Source organism: Anarhichas minor, unplaced genomic scaffold (genome assembly GCF_050575085.1).
Source record: "Anarhichas minor isolate MPS153535 unplaced genomic scaffold, ASM5057508v1 ptg000056l, whole genome shotgun sequence".
NCBI lineage: Eukaryota > Metazoa > Chordata > Actinopteri > Perciformes > Anarhichadidae > Anarhichas > Anarhichas minor.
This window is the reverse complement of record NW_027466502.1, coordinates 600,001-621,084: the sequence shown is the minus strand read 5'-3', so window position 1 is coordinate 621,084 and position 21,084 is coordinate 600,001. Positions and strand designations below refer to the sequence as shown.

The 21,084-nt window shown below is 43.6% G+C and overlaps 2 protein-coding genes across 3 annotated transcripts in view; one reads left to right on the top strand and one right to left on the bottom strand.

Moving 5' to 3' along the window:
• The window catches only part of magixa (MAGI family member, X-linked a), a 33,125-nt gene extending 21,743 nt beyond the window's left edge, over nucleotides 1-11,382 (top strand). The window contains exons 15-21 of the mRNA XM_076076386.1: nucleotides 63-278; nucleotides 352-645; nucleotides 4,735-4,929; nucleotides 5,207-5,283; nucleotides 6,026-6,172; nucleotides 9,050-9,188; nucleotides 9,951-11,382. Coding sequence (XP_075932501.1) covers nucleotides 63-278; nucleotides 352-645; nucleotides 4,735-4,929; nucleotides 5,207-5,283; nucleotides 6,026-6,172; nucleotides 9,050-9,188; nucleotides 9,951-10,738 — 1,856 coding nt within the window. The 3' untranslated portion in view covers nucleotides 10,739-11,382. The remainder of the gene's footprint in view (nucleotides 1-62; nucleotides 279-351; nucleotides 646-4,734; nucleotides 4,930-5,206; nucleotides 5,284-6,025; nucleotides 6,173-9,049; nucleotides 9,189-9,950) is intronic.
• Nucleotides 11,383-16,490: 5,108 nt separating this feature from the next.
• Nucleotides 16,491-21,084, bottom strand: part of cdk20 (cyclin dependent kinase 20) — a 4,715-nt gene continuing 121 nt past the window's right edge. The window contains exons 1-9 of one of the 2 annotated variants that reach the window (XM_076076382.1): nucleotides 20,990-21,084; nucleotides 20,713-20,845; nucleotides 20,490-20,603; nucleotides 20,235-20,423; nucleotides 18,578-18,699; nucleotides 18,415-18,477; nucleotides 17,906-18,029; nucleotides 16,914-17,069; nucleotides 16,491-16,784 (exon numbers count right to left, since the gene is read on the bottom strand). The exon at nucleotides 20,990-21,084 is cut by the window's right edge and continues 121 nt beyond it. In XM_076076382.1, the coding sequence (XP_075932497.1) occupies nucleotides 16,593-16,784; nucleotides 16,914-17,069; nucleotides 17,906-18,029; nucleotides 18,415-18,477; nucleotides 18,578-18,699; nucleotides 20,235-20,423; nucleotides 20,490-20,603; nucleotides 20,713-20,793 (1,041 nt within the window). In that variant the 5' untranslated portion in view covers nucleotides 20,794-20,845; nucleotides 20,990-21,084 and the 3' untranslated portion in view covers nucleotides 16,491-16,592. The other variant, XR_012947484.1, reaches the window with a different exon arrangement.

The window sequence follows — 21,084 nt, the reverse complement described above, 5'->3', positions numbered from 1 at the left end:
AAGCTTGAGTCGCGTTACAGGTGAACCGACGATCACAATGAATATCTTTGTCCCTCCGACAGGTCCCGTGTCTTCCCCAGTCGTCACCCCCAACCTCTACAAGCCCCTCCCCTCCCCACACGGCCTGGCCACGCCCTCTTCCTCCCACACCCCAACTTCAGCCGACTCGCCTTCCCAGTCCACGGGTGCCTTAGTGGGGGTCCCCCCACTCAATCAGGCTGGTTTGGTCCTGGAGAGTCCCCAGGAGGGGCACCTACCAGCCCCAGGGACCCACCAAGGTAACTGCCCCGATCGAGTCCTCATCCCTCCTTGTCCTCCTGCTTCCATCAGTCTGACTCCTTGTTTTTCCAGGAGCCCCTCCTGCCCAGACTCCAAACGGGCCCCCGGCCTCTGCCCTTATCCAGAGCACCAGCTTCCTGGACTCCGTTCCCGTGACGCTGACCTTAGAGCCACGTGATCTGCTGGGAGTAGAGGAGAGCGCTGGTGGGCCTCCCCCCATCAGAGGGGGAGTCGTTGGGGGAGGAGCACTGGGAGCAATAGCCAAGGACGGAAGAGGAGGAGTAAAGACGGTGGAGGTGGATCTAAGGAGGCGGGCGGGAGAAGGTTTTGGATTCGTCATCGCCTCTCAGGAAGTCACCAATGGGGGTGAGTCCCAGTGAATCTCTTTTTATTCAAACACTGTGTGAACGCTGAACTAAACGTGTTCTAGGACAGTGTGGTGATGCTGAAGAAAACAATGACGATTATCAGGTAACATCTAAAGAACACAGAGATGCCAAAAAGAGTAACTCCCACTGATTCCAACAGTATTAGTACAACATCTGTGTGTTAAGACTCTGATTGAGTACTACTTTAGATTCAAAAGACTTCAGTTAAGTTTAAAAGACTTAGTATGTGAGGACTTCAACTCTTCCTGCACAGACCTGAACAGGTGGAAGACCTGGGTGGTTGGTCTGGTTCTGGTATCCTTCTAACTCCTGTTGTATTTTGGGGACAGATTTCAAATAGCATCTGAAAGATCTCAAAGTATTTAGAGGTGTTGAAACACAGTCAAAGCTGGTGAGAGTCTGAGTTAGGGCTGGGCGGTATACCGGTTCAACCGGTATACCGGTTTCAATTTCCCATATGATATGAATTTTTCATATACCGTCATACCGGTGCATAGCTTAAACAACTTCTGTCGCTCTTCAACAGGCAGCAAAATATATTTTTCGCCGCTGGGAGCACTACGGTCGGAGCTATTTGTCTTAAGTGTATTGAGAGGGAACCCTAGTCATGGTCATAACTTTATAACAACAATTAACAACCCACAACTAACGATCTTTAACAGGGCAAACACCACGACACAACAGTTTGTGACACAAACAATTTGTAACAGTAGTAATAATTGTACATTTATAAAATGTCACCGCCGAACTGCATGCTGGGTAAAGCTAGCTAACAACAGTCTGCTAACAGCTGGGAGAGGCTCTGTCGATCCAGTAACGTTACATTAAAGAACAGAACAGAGCGATGCAGGATGAACACAGACTGAACAACAAACGGTATTTTGGTCAGACACATATGCAACGCTGATTACCGTAATATGTGTGGTATTTGTTTTAAATGTACATTGGTACATAGAGGGTGATAAGAAGCTGTACATGGAGGGCCTTAGGACCCAGGGGAATGTAGATGAAGGAAACAGGAAGTGACAGAACGGAAGACACGCCACACAAACAGCTGTTCACCACTCGCTGGCCGGCCATTTCTTTTCGGCGTTAATTAATTAATGCTTTAACTTGGAAAAATAAATACCGTGATATACCGTGAAACCGCCAGAATCTTACAAAATACCGTGATATGCATTTTTGGTTATACCCCCCAGCCCTAGTCTGAGTTGATTAAAAGGTAGCTTAGAAGACAGGACTTCCTTCTTGGACCCTTTCAGAACCTACATGAAGATAGATGGAGTCCCTGTTTAGATTTCAGTCATACCCTGAATACCACTTTGAGGCATTATTATGAGCGTGTATCCGTTGTTTGTTTAGTGTTCAGACGGGGGATGGGACACAAAGTCGCATGAACGACCGAACTCTAACAACAGACACATCATACAGCTGTGATGAACTGTGCAGCTGAGTTTCTGAGTTTGTTCCACTGATTAAACTGCGTTCAGCTGGAAGGAACGACCTGATTTACAGCTCAGTTTAAGAGACCTCAAATGCATCGCCTCCTCTGAAACATGAACAATAATCTCTTCTGTTAGTGTGTGTTATCTGCTCTGTTGGCCACGCCCCCTACCTCCCCAGCTGTCTCTCTTTTCCCTGCTGCTCATACACTCTCGCTCGTCCGCTTCCAGAGGCAAGACCTGTCTCAGGCACGCACAGACAGACAGACAGACAGACACTTGTATTTGCTTGTTTCTGGTCTGGTCATCATGTTGGAGCGACTGCAGTCGGCTCTGAAAAGTGTGAAGGACTCCAAATGTAAGTCGTGTGTGTGTGTGAGAACTAGAGTACTGGGTTTCTGCTCTATTTAATGTTGTATAGATGGGTAGGTTTGTATTAGTCGGTGAGCGTGATGTTTCCTCCTCTCCGTACCAGCTGTGAAGTGATCTCTCCATTTCATTTCACTCTGCTGAGATGTTCACTGTTAGGGGGGAAACCAGGGATTTGGAAATATGTGGCGTTTCTTTTCTTGCCCGGTTTCATGTTGTTCCACTGATGGACAGTTGGTGGCGATAACAAGCCAAGTAATGTTGTAGACAAAGACAGTGAAGAAGACAACGATTTTTATGTTGAACACATTTGTTGGACAGAAAGTTTCTTCATGGAGCTTTAAAACACGATGATGATCTGATATCCTCTTCATGAATCTGTAAACATGTGTTTTAGGAGAGAGAACATGTAGCTTCTGTCTGGAAAACATCAAACTCTGCAGCTTCATGTTGTTGAACTCTTTTCTTATCAGCTCACATTCCTCCACAGTTTAAACTTAAACACACACACACACGTTTCAGTCCATTCTTCATGAATCCTGTTTACTTCACCGTTTGTTTGAGTCTCTGATCTAAACCAAGAAAAACTAACAGACGCTCCTTTTTATAAATCCTCCAAACAATGGTCGCTTTTCCTTTTGTTTCACTTCATTTCTGTGAAAATCAGCTTTCAGAAACTTGGATCTGTAGTAGTGAGAGTCAGTGTGACAACTTTATTTCTCGTTAATGAGGTTCTGTATTCATATTTATGAGAAGAGCAGAGGACCCGGTGCTGAAGTTCAGCAGCAGCTTTAATATAATCTCAGAGTTGTATTAATAGAAGTGTTCAGTCTCTCTCACAGAGTCAGTCAGTCTGTCTGTGTGTGTAAAGAACCAACTCCCACAAATGGATTCTTTTCTCTCCATTTAGAGACGAAACTGAGTTCAGAGCAGGAAGGAGCTGAATTTGACTGGTTCTAAAGAGGTTCTAAAACACTAACTGAAGCACAGAGAACGTCCTAATGACCAGTTCAAGTGTTTATTATCTGGAGCTGTTATCAGCAGGACGACATCATTTCTATTTTCTTTCTGTACAAAAGCACTCGTAACTTTACAACAAAAACACTCATAACTTTGGGGTTATTAGGACTTGTTTAAAACATGTATTTTGCTTTTAAATGGTTTTCAATTACAAATTAATCCAATAAATAAAACAGCCCAAATCATAACTTTTCCAGAAAGCTGTGTGAAACCCATCACATGCTCAATAGAGAACACATCAACAGCTTCATATCTGCATCAAGTAACCAAAGATAGAAAAGAGCGGAGTCCGACAACAAAACACACAAATTCTCATGTCAATGTCAATGATGACGTCCCGGTGACACGATGGAATACAACTCACGTCAATCAAGTATTTCTCAAATCAAACGAGTCTATAATGAGTGTTTCTGACCACAACATGGCAGCTCGTTTCGTTTTCAAAAGCATCTACAAGCCCAACTTCATCAAACGTCATCAAACTGGGGTAAACCAGTCCAATCTGGCAACACTGCACTCAAGAGCTCAGAATTCACCACCACATCATGAGATCAAATCCTCTTACCTTCCTCCGCTGATAAGAGGCCATTCAGCGTGAACATACATGAAACATGCCGACGACAAACTCCTCGTTAGTCCAAACCAATAATCATCAGTCAGCGTTGATTTATGGAAATCAGATTGTGAAACACTAAACCAGTGGCTCCTCTTCAGTCTGTTGGTGGTTGACAAACAAATATTCACCCTGAACACAGACTTTAATCAGCACCATTAATATCAGCTGTGCGTGCTGGTCTTAAAGGGCCGGCGCTCCAAATGAGGCCTAACACAGTGCTTCAGAGACATGCTTCATAGATTCTCTTTTTGTCTGAGGCTGCAGATACAAACCTGAAGCATGCATAGAACAGTTCACTGAGTCCTGAAAGATATTTTACTGTCGGAAAATCCCAAAACTTTGAGGCTGATTTGTTTTTTGCACAGAAAGGTTGCAGCTCACTGGTTGTCAAACTTGGGCTGCGGTCCAATAGTCTTCTCTGCTGAGGGACGGGTCTTGATAAGAGCTGGTGAAAAAGGCTTTATTCACTCTGCATCTCCAGTCAGCGCAAATACCAACAGATAATATTAAAGTAAAGTGACTGTTATGTAATGTAAAGCTCTTATTTTGGTAGTTTTATCATCAGTATATAATACTATCCCTCAGCTCTTATTACACTAACCCTTCTGTTCATTTACAGCCCCCTCCTCCCTGATGTCTCATCGCTTCGTGACGGTGCGTCGTGGCAGCCCGGCGGCTCGTAGCGGTCAGATCCAACCTGGAGACCAGCTGGAGGCCGTGGAGGGTCGAGGGGTCGGAGGTCTGAAGCACAGAGAACTGACCCAGATCCTGAGGAGGGCCGGGAACTCACTGAGGCTGAGAGTCACCACACACCGTACGTACACACACACACACACACACACCGTACGTACACATACACACACACACACACACACACACCGTATGTACATACACACACACACACACACACACTAACTCACACACCGTACGTACACACACGCACACACACACCGTACATACACACACGCACACACACACCGTACGCACACACACACCGTACGTACACACACACACGCACTGTAAGTACACACACACTAATATGAATTGTATTGTTGATGAACTGGCCCTTTAAGAAGGTCGTCTCTCCTCAGACTCCTTCTCTCTGTCGGGGGGGGCAGAGCTGGACATCGACGGCCGAGTGATGAAAGGATCCAGAGGGAGGTCAACGGTCAGTGTAGTACAAGTACACACTTTAGTACTAGTATCAGTACACACTTTAGTACTAGTACACAGTACACACTTTAGTACTAGTATCAGTACACACTTTAGTACTAGTATCAGTAGACACTTTAGTACTGGTATCAGTACACACTTGAGTACTGGTATCAGTACACACTTGAGTACTAGTATCAGTACACACTTTAGTACTAGTATCAGTACACAGTAGTAGTTGTGATGGTTGAATCTTCAGTATTAACTGTAGTAGCAGTAACAGTACTGATAGTCGTAGTAGTACTTAGTAGTACTTGTATATTTAAAAGATGCAGGATCCAGTGTGAACTCATAAACTACTGTGAAGGAGAACTAACAAAATATTCTGAGATAAATAAAAGTACAATTTGAAAACGTTTTTGAGGTTAAATGATGAAGATGATGAAGAAGAGCTGAAGTTTAATGTTTCAACATGAACAACTTTTATTACAAGGACGAAACATCAGGAAATACATATAAACATATTGTCTCAAAACACTTTGACTTTATTATCATTTTTACATTTGTTCTTATAATTACTTTAACCTGTTCTATAGAATTGTGACTTTGTTCTCTATAAATTGTTTCATTTATATTTTCCTGACACTGACTCAAATACTATGAGATAAGAAGTAGTACTAGTACAAGTAGTGATAACACTTAGTCCTAGTAGTACTAACACTAGTATCAGCAGTACTTTATTATTGTCTGTCTGTCAGGAGGAGACCAGGTTCTACAACGTGGATCTGGAACGAGGTCCTACAGGGTTCGGGTTCTCTCTGAGGGGGGGCAGCGAGTACAACATGGGGCTCTATGTCCTGGGACTGATGGAGGGGGGGCCGGCCCAGCGCAGCAACAAGATACAGGTACACACACACACACACACACACACACACACACACACACACGTACACTCACTTCCTGCAGCTGTTTCACATTAAAAGCCAGAATCGGTTCTCTTCTCTGGAAGGCTTTTACTGTGAAGGTCTACAGGAAGTCTTTTTGTTTGGTCGAGTGAGACCTGAACGGTCCAGTCCTCCATGAGAACCAGCAGCCTGCAGGAGGCGACCAGGACCTCCCACACCAACATGTTTTATTATCAGTATACTGTCATCCAGCTCTTATTTTGGTAGTTTTATCATCAGTATACTATCATCCAGCTCTTATTTTGGTAGTTTTATCATTAATATACTATCATCCAGCTCTTATTTTGGTAGTTTTATCATCAGTATACTATCATTCAGCTCTTATTTTGTAGTTTTATCATCAGTATACTATCATCCAGCTCTTATTTTGGTAGTTTTAGCATCAGTGTACTGTCATCCAGCTCTTATTTTGGTAGTTTTATCATCAGTATACTATCATCCAGCTCTTATTTTGGTAGTTTTATCATTAATATACTATCATCCAGCTCTTATTTTGGTAGTTTTATCATCAGTATACTATCATTCAGCTCTTATTTTGTAGTTTTATCATCAGTATACTATCATCCAGCTCTTATTTTGGTAGTTTTATCATTAATATACTATCATCCAGCTCTTATTTTGGTAGTTTTATCATCAGGATACTATCATTCAGCTCTTATTTTGTAGTTTTATCATCAGTATACGGTTATCCAGCTCTTATTTTGGTAGTTTTATCATCAGTATACTGTCATCCAGCTCTTATTTTGGTAGTTTTAGCATCAGTGTACTGTCATCCAGCTCTTATTTTGGTAGTTTTATCATCAGTATACTGTCACCAAACTAAAGTAACAACCCTTCTCATTGGTATTAGAAAATGCATTTCCTGCTGAAAATGCGTTGGGATGCTGAAAGCTGAAATTGATTGCACAAACATTGCTGAAAGTACAGAAATGGGAGACTACCTGTCTGAATGATGTTGAAGCCTGAAATCATTTAAACTGCACTGCTGAAAACCCTTCTAGTTGAAATGTCTAACTATGGTGTCTGTAGCTGAAAGTATGAGAAGAAGAAGGCTTTGAAAGTTGAAGAAGTTTAACAGGATTTGAAGATTTTCTCCATAGAGATCCCATTCAAAAGAAAATTGCAAAAAGCTTAATATTTCAAAAAGTTGAAAGATTATAAATATGAAAAGTCAAAGCACCCCTCTCCTGAAAGAGCTGAACATTTTGATATTCGAACAGTTTCTGTGGCTTAACACATATTCAGCAGTAGTGATATTTGTAGTAGTAGTACTAGTAGAAGTTGTAGTTGTAGTCGAAGTATTAGGAGCATTAGAAGATGTAGTATAAGTAGTAGTATCAGTAGTCATAGTAATAGCTGTAGTTCAATCAGGAGAGACTTGTTTTATAATTTAACAATGATTTATTATACATGCATCACATATGAAAAGAGCAAAGTCTTTGTTGATTGGACTCCATCCTGAAGTACTATCACTGAGGGTAGGGATCCTGAGGGCCAACAGGCCTGATCCCCCAAAAGAAATGTATTTATATTAATAAATAAATACCTTACCTACTGCTGTGGTGAATATCCTAAGAAAATAGAAAATGAGTCCTGACAGAAATCTAAGGGTAGAACATGAACGAGTAGATGTTAGACCCGAGGTAAGAGGTCCAGTTAGTCAAAGCAAAGGACAGAGGAATGTCACGGGGGACTGCAGACGAGGATACGGGGTCTGGAAGACCACAGAGACAGCATAGTGCGGGTCTACATAGCCCATAGTGGAGTATGGTAGGATTTCAACAGATACCGAAACATAGAGAGGTGTCGGCCCTGCGGAGGGTCCGAGCGCAGGACGGGATAGGTGAGGGTCAAGTTAGACCGCAGACAAGGATAGGTTGGGTCAAGTTAGACCGCAGACAAGGATAGGTTGGGTCATGTTAGACCGCAGACAAGGATAGGTTGGGTCATGTTAGACCGCAGACAAGGATAGGTTGGGTCAAGTTAGACCGCAGACAAGGATAGGTTGGGTCATGTTAGACCGCAGACAAGGATAGGTTGGGTCATGTTAGACCGCAGCGTAGGATAGTTGGGGGTCATGTTTAGACCGCGGAACAGAATAAGGGGGGTTCAAGGGAGAACGTAGAACAGCATGGTTGGGGGTCTCACTGCCTCAGCACAACTAGACCGGGTTCACCCGCCCGGGAAATTAGTAAGTGTGTCAATCTGTTGACAGGTCTCACATCAATCGTAACCCGGACATATGAAGAGACATATCACCCCTCTCCTGGAAGAGCTGAACATTTTGATATTCAAACGGTTTCTGTAGCTTCAAACATGTGGAAGGAGAAGAGAGCAGAAACACGTACGGAAGAAATAGTAGAAGTTGAATAAAGATTTGAAGAACAGTACTTGGAATGCTGAAGCAGCATTCCAACAATAACTCACAGCAGCTTTACCTGGTGAATCATGTTCAAGTTTCACAGGTGATCAATATTTCAGATCTCCAGCTGGTGTGAAAGATATTCTGTTTGATATTAAATCATTTACAGACATCAAACATTCAGCGCCCAGCTGCTTCCACACGTGTCCTTTAAATATTCATAATCAGAGCCGTTAGCGCCTCCTGCAGGCTGCAGAGACGTCAGGACAGTGTGACATCATCAGTGTGACATCATCAGGACCTCCTCAGACCTGGGTCACCTGTCCTCTGGGCTCCTCACAGACCACCAACAGAAGACTCACTTCACCACTTTTGGATAGTTTTGAGTAAAATGAATAGATAACCGGTTGAAGTGATGTTGAATAAAAGGTGTACCTGTGTACCTGGTGTCTCAGGTGTCGGACCAGCTGGTGGAGATAAACGGAGACAGTACATCAGGGATGACTCACAGTCAGGCTGTGGAGCAGATCAGGAGAGGAGGACACCGGATCCACCTGGTCCTCAAGAAGGGGAACGGATACGTACCCGACTACGGTGAGACACACTAAAGCTCTGCAGACACCTGACAGGTGACCTGTAACACCTGACCACACAGGTGACCTGTAACACCTGACCACACAGGTGACCTGTAACACCTGACCACACAGGTGACCTGTAACACCTGACCACACAGGTGACCTGTAAACACCTGACCACACAGGTGACCTGTAACACCTGACTACACAGGTTAGAGTTAGAGTTGAGTAAAAGTCTTTCACTTCACAACTCTCTGAACCTGAATCGTCCAATCACAGCTCTGGGATTCTCTTGTTCTTACACTTCCTCTTCCTGTACTTCCTGTCCTGTTCTTCGTCCTCCTCCTCTTCCTCAGTGGAGTTGTCCAGCCTGTCTCTCTGTATGACCAACTCTAAACAGGGGGAACCCTGCTTCTACGTGATTGGACGCACTGAAAACTCGCGGTTGGTAACTTCCTGTTCTCCTTTTCCAACGTCTCTCATCCTTTCTTCTTCATGTCTTCATCTTCAGCACTTTTACTTTATTTCATGGGATTTATGGAATTAATTTAGCAACATCACATGATAGCATTTAAACAGGAAGTTACATGTTCTAATGTTATGTAATGTGTTATTGTTATTGTGACATAACATGGTAGGTATGTGTCATTAGTTCAGTATTAACATGTTATTAACACGTTAGTAATATGTTAGTAACATGGTGGTGATATGTCACAGCTCTCTCTGGTGGTCGTCAGATGAACTGCAGCTCAACGTCTTTATTTCTTTGTTTCTCCTTCAGGCCCTGAGGAAGGAGGCTCCTCCCCCTCCTCCTCTTCACACACAGAGGAGAAAGATGTGGAAACAGTAACCATGACAACCGCCTCCCTCAGCCAGCAGCGAGGAGGAGGAGGAGAGAAGAGGAGGACGAGGAGAGAGGTAGAAACCAAACAAAGAACAGGAGGGCGAAGAGGAGGAGGAGGAGGAGGGCCTCCTGATCTGGACCTAGACATGGTGGAGGAGGAGGCTCGGGAGGAGGAGGAGGAGGAGCAGCAGCAGAGGAGGAAGAGAAGTCACACTGTCAGGAAGAGGGAGCAGGGGAAGAGGAGCAGGAGTTTACCCAGGATCAGTGCTCAATCCTGGGACACGTTGCTGCCACTGAAGGAGGTGGAGGAGTCTGGAGGAGGAGCCAAGGAGAGGAGGAGGAGGAGGAGGAGGACAGAGGCCGACAGGGAGGAGGAGGAGAGGAGAGAGCGGGGAGGCGACAGCACCGCCCGCCACGCAAAGCATTGTGGGAGCTCGGGTGCGGCTCAGAAGGCGGTGTTCTCCTTCCTCATGCCGATGGACGACGAGCGTCTGTCTGACAGCGAATCAACAACCAGCTTCTCGGAGCTCAGCCTATCAGCAGCCAGCATCGCCATGGCGCCACCGAGGCGGAGGGAGGATCCCGATTGGAGGAGAGCCGGGTTGCCGCGGCAACAGGACGACACCCCGGGCCCCTGGCTGAAGCCCAACCCACAGAGACTGACGAAGGTTCTGATTGGCAGTCGGCTCGGTGGGCGGAGACTAGCGGCTGGGCTCTCTCTCTGATAGGAGAATGTTCTTGGTGTGAGCCATTTTTTCATTCGCAGATTTCTTTTTTTAAGGCTACTTATAAGGGCTCTTTTTTGATTGGCCTGCTGAGAGAAGACCCGCCTCTTCCTGCGTTTGTGATTGGAGGATGACAAGAGACAAGTACTTGATTTTCATTGGCTGGTGGGCAGTTTTTGAGGCCTCTGATTGGCCAATCACATAACACCTTCTCACACAGCCGCCGAATTAACCAACACCCTGCTGTTTATATTACCCATCATGCCTCAGTGCATCCTGGGACCTGTACCACGGAGCCAGATTAGTGTGATCCTGCTAACTAACAATAGATGTTTTTATTGATGAATCAATAACGATGAGATCACAGCTGCGTCATTCATGTCAAATAACTTTCAATAACACAATGATTGCAAATATAAAAGTACCACTTTAACTAACAAGAAATGAACATTTTTAATGGATAATAAAATAATAAAATAAGCCTCCACATATGTTTAATCTGTATTTTTTTGGTTTCTTATTCTACTCGAGACAATGGAGACCAATCACAGCCTGCCGTCTCTGATGACACACGGGGCGTCATCAGGAAGGAGGAGCTAGAACGTAAACAAATAGCTGTCAATCAAACCCATGTGACCTTTCCTTTGGTTCACATGTTAGCTCCAGTGGCTAACCAGTTAGCTCAGATGGCTAACCTGTAGCTCCAGTGGCTAACCTGTTAGCTTGGGTGGCTAACCTGTAGCTCAGATGGCTAACCTGTAGCTCCAGTGGCTAACCAGTTAGCTCAGATGGCTAACCTGTAGCTCCAGTGGCTAACCAGTTAGCTCAGATGGCTAACCTGTAGCTCCAGTGGCTAACCTGTAGCTCGGATGGCTAACCTGTTAGCTTGGGTGGCTAACCTGTAGCTCTGATGGCTAACCCTGTTAGCGGTTAGCTCCCCTCACTACATCACAGACATGTTCCAGCTGTAGTCAGACGTCACACCTGATTGTTGATATGTTAGCTCGGGTGGCTAACTTGTTAGCTCCGTGGTACAGAATGTCACCTTCGTCCTCCTCATCATCACCATCAACTTTAACCTGGTATGCAAACAATATGAGAACCTTCTGTTCTGTGGTTCTGTGTAATCTGAGCATGTGAATATCACGGGAATGATTTTTTATTTTTATAAGTAGAGGCTCGATGACATGAATATTAATATTATTATTATTGTTAGAGATTAACCAGAGATCATCACATTTGCCTGAATGCTTGTAAAAAATTTAAAAAAAAAAACTTTGCCCTGATGATGTAACAGAGTCATGACACACACACAGACACACACACACACACACACACGTACACAGACACACACAGACACACACACGTACACACAGACACGTACACACAGACACACACATACATACACAAACACACACAGACACATACACGTACACACAGAGACGTACACACACACACACACACACACACACACACACGTACACACACACAGACACACACACGTACACACAGACACACACACAGTTCAGGTCCAGTTTCTATAGCAACAGCCCAGGTGAGCTCAGACCTGCAGCTCTGGATCTTAACAAGTGCCTCAGACAGATTATTATATTATTATATATCTAATATATACTTTATGCTGAAGCTAGGGCTGATCCGGGACGTCCCCTCACTGTAGTGTAAATGTAGCATGTAAATATGTTAAAACTCTAAAAGATGAACATTTATTATAAACTCAGCATTTACATATTGTATCATAACCTCCTGTCTGTCTGTCTGTCTGTCTCTCTGCATGCCTTCTACAGTTACACTACAACTCCCACACACCATTGCGCTGCCCTTTAGCCCCGCCCCTCAGCCTGCTCTCTCCAGTTGGCTCTTTCTTCTTCTTCTATGCATTTTTTGAAAGACTGCCTGCTGGTGATTGGTTCTCTCTGAGAAACACACAGACTTCCTAGTCTGAATATTCAGGACTCACGTTCGCTAACTGTTAGCTAGCAGTTAGCTAACTGTTAGCTTGCAGCCTCATTAAACAAACAAGCTACTGTTAAACTACATTTATTCATTTTTTTAGATTGAAATGAGATCGATTCTGTTTTCTTGAGCTGGAGTCAGGACGTTGTTAGTTGTTAGCTTAGCTTAAAGACTAGAAACAGGGGGAAACAGCTAGCGTGGCTACATGAACACAAACTTGTGAATAATGTGAGCTAGCTGTCTCTCCTTGTATCCATACTTTATGCTAAGCTAGGCTAAACAAATCCCGACTCCAGCTCTTAACAAAAAATGTTCCTTCAGCTAGCTGTGAATTTTTGACTTCCTGTCACAGTTAAAGACCTTCGCTGAACTTACATTAAGAGTTAAAAACACATAAATTAAACTTTAGTCACATGACTTCAGTGTTTGAACGGTGACGTCGTCGTGTAAACCGATGACGAGAGCATTTTATTTTGAAGTATTCTGTTAATTCTCACACAGACAACAAAGAACAATCATGTACAAATATCCAGTATTTTGTCCTTTTAGTACAGCTGACAGACAGACAGGTCATTACAGTTACAGACCTCAAATCTTTTAGAAATAAAAGCCATCACAACATGAACCCAATAAATCAGATTTAAACGGCACTTCAGTCACAAACAACCTTTAAATTCACAACAAACTATTTTAAATGAGAATATTTTTCTTTGCATTGATGTCAGAGGCTCTGATGGGAGTCGTTGGTTTGAATCCCCCGCTGTCTTTTATTTAAGTCTTTTATTTTGAAAAGCTCAGAGAACAGATGTATTCATTTTTGTTGCTGTTTGAAACTTTAATGATGTCACGTTTTATGGACTGTTAAGAAACAATCAGCTCTCAGACACAGTATGGGACTACATCTCCCATGAGCCCCAGTGCTCCCACTTCTTTTATTGGACACTAGCTGCTGCTACAACACCGTACAAATACTTACAACCTGAAAACCATCAGCTGATCAAAACCTTTTTACCTTTTAAAAGTCAGAATTAGACCTAGGTCCAAATCACAGCAGCACCTGATCCACCTGGTCCACCTGGTCCATATGTTCACCTGGTCTACCTGGTCCACCTGGTCCATATGTTCACCTGGTCTACCTGGTCCATATGTTCACCTGGTCTACCTGGTCCATATGTTCCCCTGGTCTACCTGGTCCATATGTTCACCTGGTCTACCTGGTCTACCTGGTCCATATGTCTACCTGGTCTACCTGCTGCTTGTGGTTCAGAGGAGCATCAGGATGGTGAAGCTGCAGAAACTGTTTGATCTGTTTCTGCCGTTTTCACCATTTTTATCAGAAATAAACAGAAAAATCCGCAAAAACAGAATTAAAGGTATAACTATTTAAACATGGTAGTTTTTAGCCAATCAGAACGCAGCCAGTCAATCAACCTGTCAGCCAATCAGCTAGCAGCTAATCAGTCCAATCACATGGTGGTCCGGTTCAGGTGTTCGGCTGTAGATGTGGAGATAAAAGTCGTCTGAACCTTCGTCTTGTGTTCTGAACTGAATCCTGATTGTTTTTCATGTTTATTTTATTACATCAGAATTTATTGATTTACATATTTTCTTGCTGGTGATAGAAAATGTTATTCTTAAAAAAATAAAGATGTGTATGTATGTGTGTGTGTGTGTGCGTGCGTGTATGTGTATGTGCGTGTGTGTATGTGCATATGTGTATGAGCATGTGTGTGTTATCTTGGGTACCGTGACGAGCAGATACAGCTATTGTGTAGCTAAGCTAACAGGAAGTAGCTCCTGGTGACGTGTTCAGATTTATAAACGTTTACTTTGAGGATGAATTTAATAAATGACTTGTTATTATTCTGAGATGATCAAAGAGTTCAGTTATTATCAGAAATCAATAAAAGGATTTTATTCAACTCCTGTTTTGTGTTTTTTGGACTTAGATCAAACACACCTGTCCTCATTACATTACATTATTGCAGTCAGGTGCAGCTCTGCAGTGAGGTGCAGCGTGTGCTGTGATTGGTCAGTGGGCGAGCACGTGACTATTGTGAAACTTAACTTAACATCAGAGGCTTAGTCGGAGTAGTGAGAGTTCAAATTGAAAGAAATGATGACATTTTTAGCGTTTTGCTTGGTGTAGATTATTATTTATTTTACCTGAGGAGAAACGGATTTGTGAGTTGGGATTTAACCGGATTAAACTCTTTGTCAACAAAGAAAGAAAGATGCAGTTTGTCTTTAAGTGAACTGCGTTTGTTTCTTTACATCTAATATGTGAATGGCCCTCCAGTGTGCAGCAGAATGCGTGTTGCTGCAGCTCTGCTGGATCATATGAATATATATATATGTGACTGGTTCTTGTGAGTTTGTTCTTGTCATTGTGTTAATGGTATAGATTTAGACTATATGCATTGTCCGTTAATGACGAAGCATCCCGTCATGCGCGGAGTTATTGTCCGGACAATTGAATCTGTTCGGGCTGTTTTCTTTTACAAAGCAGGAATGATGGTCTGGAGGAATGTGGATTGTGTGGCGATTGCTTTATCCTGTTTGAGTCAGTAGGAACAGCTAAACTCTGTGGGGAGAGTTCGTAGGTTGTTTGCTGCTGTTGTTTTCCTGTTAAGCTAGTTAGCATAGCCTCCCAGAACACACATGTATAAAAGATATAAAACAAAGAGATAAAAGATCAAACAGAGAGATTAAATATATAAAACAAAGAGATAACAGATCAAACAAAGAGATAAAAGATCAAACAAAGAGATACAATATATAAAACAAAGATAACAGATCAAACAAAGATATAAAAGATCAAACAGAGAGATAAGACATAAAACAAAGATATAACAGATATAAAACAAAGAGATAAAAGATCAAACAAAGAGATAAAAGATCAAACACATAGATAAAATATCAAACAGAGATAAAAGATCAAACAAAGATATAAAAGATCAAACAAAGAGATAAAAGATCAAACAAAGAGATAAAAGATCAAACAAAGAGATACAAGATATAAAACAAAGATAAAAGATCAAACAAAGAGATACAAGATATGAAACAAAGAGATACAAGATATGAAACAAAGAGATACAAGATATCAAACAAAGAGATACAAGATATGAAACAAAGAGATACAAGATATCAGACAAAGAGATACAAGATCAAACAAAGAGATAAAAGATATAAAACAAAGAGATAACAGATCAAACAGAGATAACAGATGAAATGACAACATGAAGTGTACGTCTCCAGTGTTTCACTCTGACTGATCAGGTGTGACATAAAGCAGACTGAAGACGACGTGATGCTGAGACTCACCGAGAGGAAGTTCTTCTCTTCAGTTCAAAGTCAAACTGATGCTTTAAACTGACGGAGGACAAACAGGAAGTGAGGGAGGAGTGAGTGTCCACTTCCTTTATTTCTGATGAGTGAAAATAAATGAACTGAATTTTTTTTTTTTTTTTTGATAAAATAATTTATAATGACTTTAAAGTAAAATACATTACTCTGATTGAAGTACAAGTTCATGGTACTTTACTCGAGTATTTCCATCTTCTAATACTTTCTACTCCATTGAGGTCAAGGAGAACTTTTTACGCCCTGGAGACAGAAACCAGATTCTTTGATTGTTTACAGGCAGAAATATAAAACGACCATTGAGTTGATCAGATGAGATCCAGACTGGTGAACCAGGTGAACCCAGAAGCACCTGAACTCACCTGAACTCAGGATAGTCAATGTGAAGTTAATGTGTGAAATCATCGTCTCCTCCTTTCATGTTGTACGTTTTATTTTGAAAGCAACCAGAAACACATGAAGGTCGACTTCCTGTTCGAACTGAATATTTAAATACGATCGGTTGGTCCGTCGTTGTTCAGAGGCAGAAGGCGTGTCCTTGCAGCAGTGTGGGGTTTACCACGCTGCACTGCAGGGGCAGGTCCACCGAGAAGTCGGTGGGCGGAGCCTGCAGCCTCTGGCGGGTGGGTCGACCTCCTCTCTGAGGGATGGGCAGCTCTGAGTGGTGAGCAGGAAGAGGAGAGGAGAAGAAGAAGGGATGGAGGAGAGCCTGTGGAGAGGAGGATCAATACATGTATTAATACATCAATCAATACACCAACACATGTATTAATACATCAATACATCAACACTGAATCCTCGGGTGGAACCCTGAGGAACACCACTTCCTGTTTCTCACCTGTCTGGCAGAGCAGCGCTGATTGGACGGATAAACCAGGAAGTTGTAGAGCAGGTCGACGGCCTGAGGGGAGGAGTCAGGAACGATCTGCTCCAATGGGATCGCTGGATTCTCCTTAAAGGTGATTTTATTGTAATCTGGTAACTCCACGATCTCCTGGAGGGGAACAGATGTACTTATACTACTGCTGTACTTCTATGTACTTATATGCTTACATTAGATTACATTACAATCATTTAGCAGACGCTCTCATCCAAAGTGTATTCAACATCGGTATTCAACAGAACTGTGAGTCACCAGAAGTCATAAGTGCATCTCCTCTAAACAAGCATCTAAGAGCATAAACCAGAGCAGAAGTACAGAAACAAACTAGTATATGAATACAATAAGTGGTGAGTGGAAGGCTCAGGGTAGGCCTTCTTGAAGAGGTGAGTCTTCAGCCTGATGAAAGATGGGCAGCGACTCTGCCGTCCTGACGTCAGTGGGGAGTTCATTCCACCGCTGGGGGGCCAGGACAGAAAACAGCCGCGACCGGGTCGATCGGCCGCAGGGACCTCTGAGCGACGGGGCAACCGATCACCCCGAGGCAGCAGAGCGAAGTGGTCGGGCGGGGGTGTAGGACTTGACCATGGCCTGGAGATAGGAAGGAGCTGTTCCTTTCACTGCCCTGTAGGCTAGCACCAGAGTCTTACACTGGATGCGAGCTCTTACAGGGAGCCAGTGTAGAGAACGGAGAAGACAAGTTGTGTGGGAGAACTTGGGGCGATTGAACACCAGGCGAGCTGCAGCTTTCTGGACAAGCTCCAGAGGTCTGATGTACTTCTATATACTTCTATGTGCTTCTATGTATGCAGAAGAAGAACAAGAACAAGAAGAAGAAGAAGAAGACGAAGAAGACGAAGAACAAGAAGAACAAGAAGAACAACAACAACAACAACAACAAAAACAACAACAACAACAACAACAACAAGTCATGCTGGACGGTGTCCCACCGGCCAGCTGTCCTCTGTCGGTGTCCCCAGCACTCTGAGGACACAGCAGAGCTGCTCGATGTCGTTCTCTCCGGGAAACAGAGGAGACGAGTTCAGAAGCTCACCGAAGATACAGCCCACCGCCCTGAAACACACGGGCTTTTATTGTGAAGGGCTACAGGAACAGGAACAATAGGTCTGACTGGAAGTAAAGTAAAAGTCATGATGTCGACTATGGAGGACGACCTCATGCTGCATATAATAATAATACAATAATAATAATATTAAAAAAAAAAAATAATAATAATTATAATAATAAAAAAATATACAATAATTATAATAATAAAAAAATAACTATAATAATGACAACAATAATAATAAAACAGCAACAATAATCCTAATAATAATAAACTTAATTTATATGGAACCTTTTATATAACTGTTAGAGTACTACTACTACAACTATTAATACTACTGATCCCACTACTACTACTGAGTATTTTCAGAATTAAGATGAGTAGTTTTCTCACCACAGATCGACTCCCTCGTCGTACTTCCTGGCTCCGTACAACAGTTCAGGTGCTCTGTACCACCTGAACACACACACATGTTATAATAATAGATTCATAATAGATTACTAATAGATTACTAATAGATTACTAATAGATTACTAATAGAGTATAACAGCATCACCTGGTGGCCACCTGGTGACTGTACAGTCTCTCTTCTTGCTCACTGAACAATCTGGCTAAACCGAAGTCTGCGATCTTCAGATGACCTGAAGAGCTGATGAGGAGGTTAGCCGGCTTCAGGTCCTACAGACACAGACACACACACAGACACAGACACACACACAGACACACACACACAGACACAGACACAGACACAGACACACAGACACAGACACACACACACAGACACACACACACAGACACACACACACAGACACACACACACAGATACACACAGACACAGACAGACACACACAGACACAGACACACACACAGACACACACACAGACACACACACACAGACACAGACACACACACAGACACAGACACACACACACAGATACACACACAGACACACACACACAGACACACACACAGACACACACACACAGATACACACAGACACAGACAGACACACACAGACACAGACACACACACAGACACACAGACACAGACACACACACACAGATACACACAGACACAGACAGACACACACACAGACACAGACACACACACAGACACAGACACACACACAGACACACACACAGACAGACACACAGACACAGATACACACAGACACACACACAGACACAGACACAGACACAGACACACAGACACACACACACACAGACAGACACAGACACACAGACACACACGCACACAGACACACACGCACACAGACACAGACACACACACACAGACACACACACAGACACAGACACACACAGACACAGACACACAGACAGACACAGACACACACACACAGACACACAGACAGACACAGACACACACACACACACAGACAGACACAGACACACACACACACAGACAGACACAGACACACACAGACACACACACACACACACAGACAGACAGACAGACACACAGACAGACACAGACACACACACAGACACACAGACACACACACAGACACAGACACACAAACAGACACACACACAGACACAGACACACAGACAGACACAGACACATACACACACACACAGACACACACACACAGACACACACAGACACAGACACACACACACACACAGACACAGACACACAGACAGACACACACACACACAGACAGACAGACAGACAGACACAGACACACACACAGACAGACACAGACACACACAGACAGACACACACAGACAGACAGACAGACAGACACACACAGACAGACAGACAGACAGACACAGACACACACACAGACAGACACACACAGACACAGACACACACACACACACAGACAGACACAGACACACAGACACACACACAGACACAGACACACACACAGACACACAAACAGACACACACACAGACACAGACACACAGACAGACACAGACACACACACACACACAGACACACAGACACAGACAGACACACACAGACACACACACAGACACACACACACAGACACACAGACACAGACACACACACAGACACACGCACACAGACAGACACACAGACAGACACACACACAGACAGACAGACGCACACACACACAGACACATGCACACAGACAGACACACACACACACACACACACACATACGCACATCGGCTTTTATTCTGAAGGGCTGCAAGAGTCATAATGAAGAAGAAGTGTTCCTCACTCGGTGCATGATGTCGTTGTGATGCAGATAGGCCACGCCCCTCAGGAGCATCATCATGTAACCTTTGACCTGGGCCGGGGTCAAAGGTCGCTGGGAGTTCCTGATGACCTCAGAGAGGTCAGACAACATGAAGTCAAAGACCAGGACGAAGCCCGTCCCGTGAGGGAAGACCTCCTTCAGCTTCACCACCTGAGGAGGAGGAGGAAGAGTGTGATGCTGACCTCTGACCTCTGACCCCTGACCCCTGACACTCACATGCTGGTTGTCCTCGATCTCCTGCAGGGCCTTGATCTCCCTCAGAGCCTGGTTGGGGATCCCGTCCTCCAGCCGCCTCAGAGCCACTTTCTTCAGAGCCACCGTCTCTCCAGTCTGAGAGACACCGTGATCAATATGATCAATACATGATCAATACATGATCAATATGAAGATCTGTTATTATTAATAAACTGATAAACAATCTTTGACTTCCTGTTGTTACCTCGATGTGTTTGGCCTTGAAGACGATGCCGTGAGCTCCTTCTCCAATCCGACCCAGAATACTGTACTGATCCATGTCCATCAACCTGGACCACAGGTCTGAGTCTAGATCCTGGACCACAGGTCTGAGAAATCTGTTAATAAATCAAGTGATTCGTTGATGTTATATATAAATATAATATATATAAATTCACTCAACAGAACTTCATATACTTCAGAAGCTGACGTCATATGAAGGAACCTGTAGTAAAGAAACGAGCTAAAGCTAGCTAACGTACCTGTTGGCTAGCGTTGCCAGGGTAACCCACTCGCTAATCTAGCTCAGACGTCATCAGACCCAAACCCGCTGCTGGTGTCGCACCGAAAGTGTCCG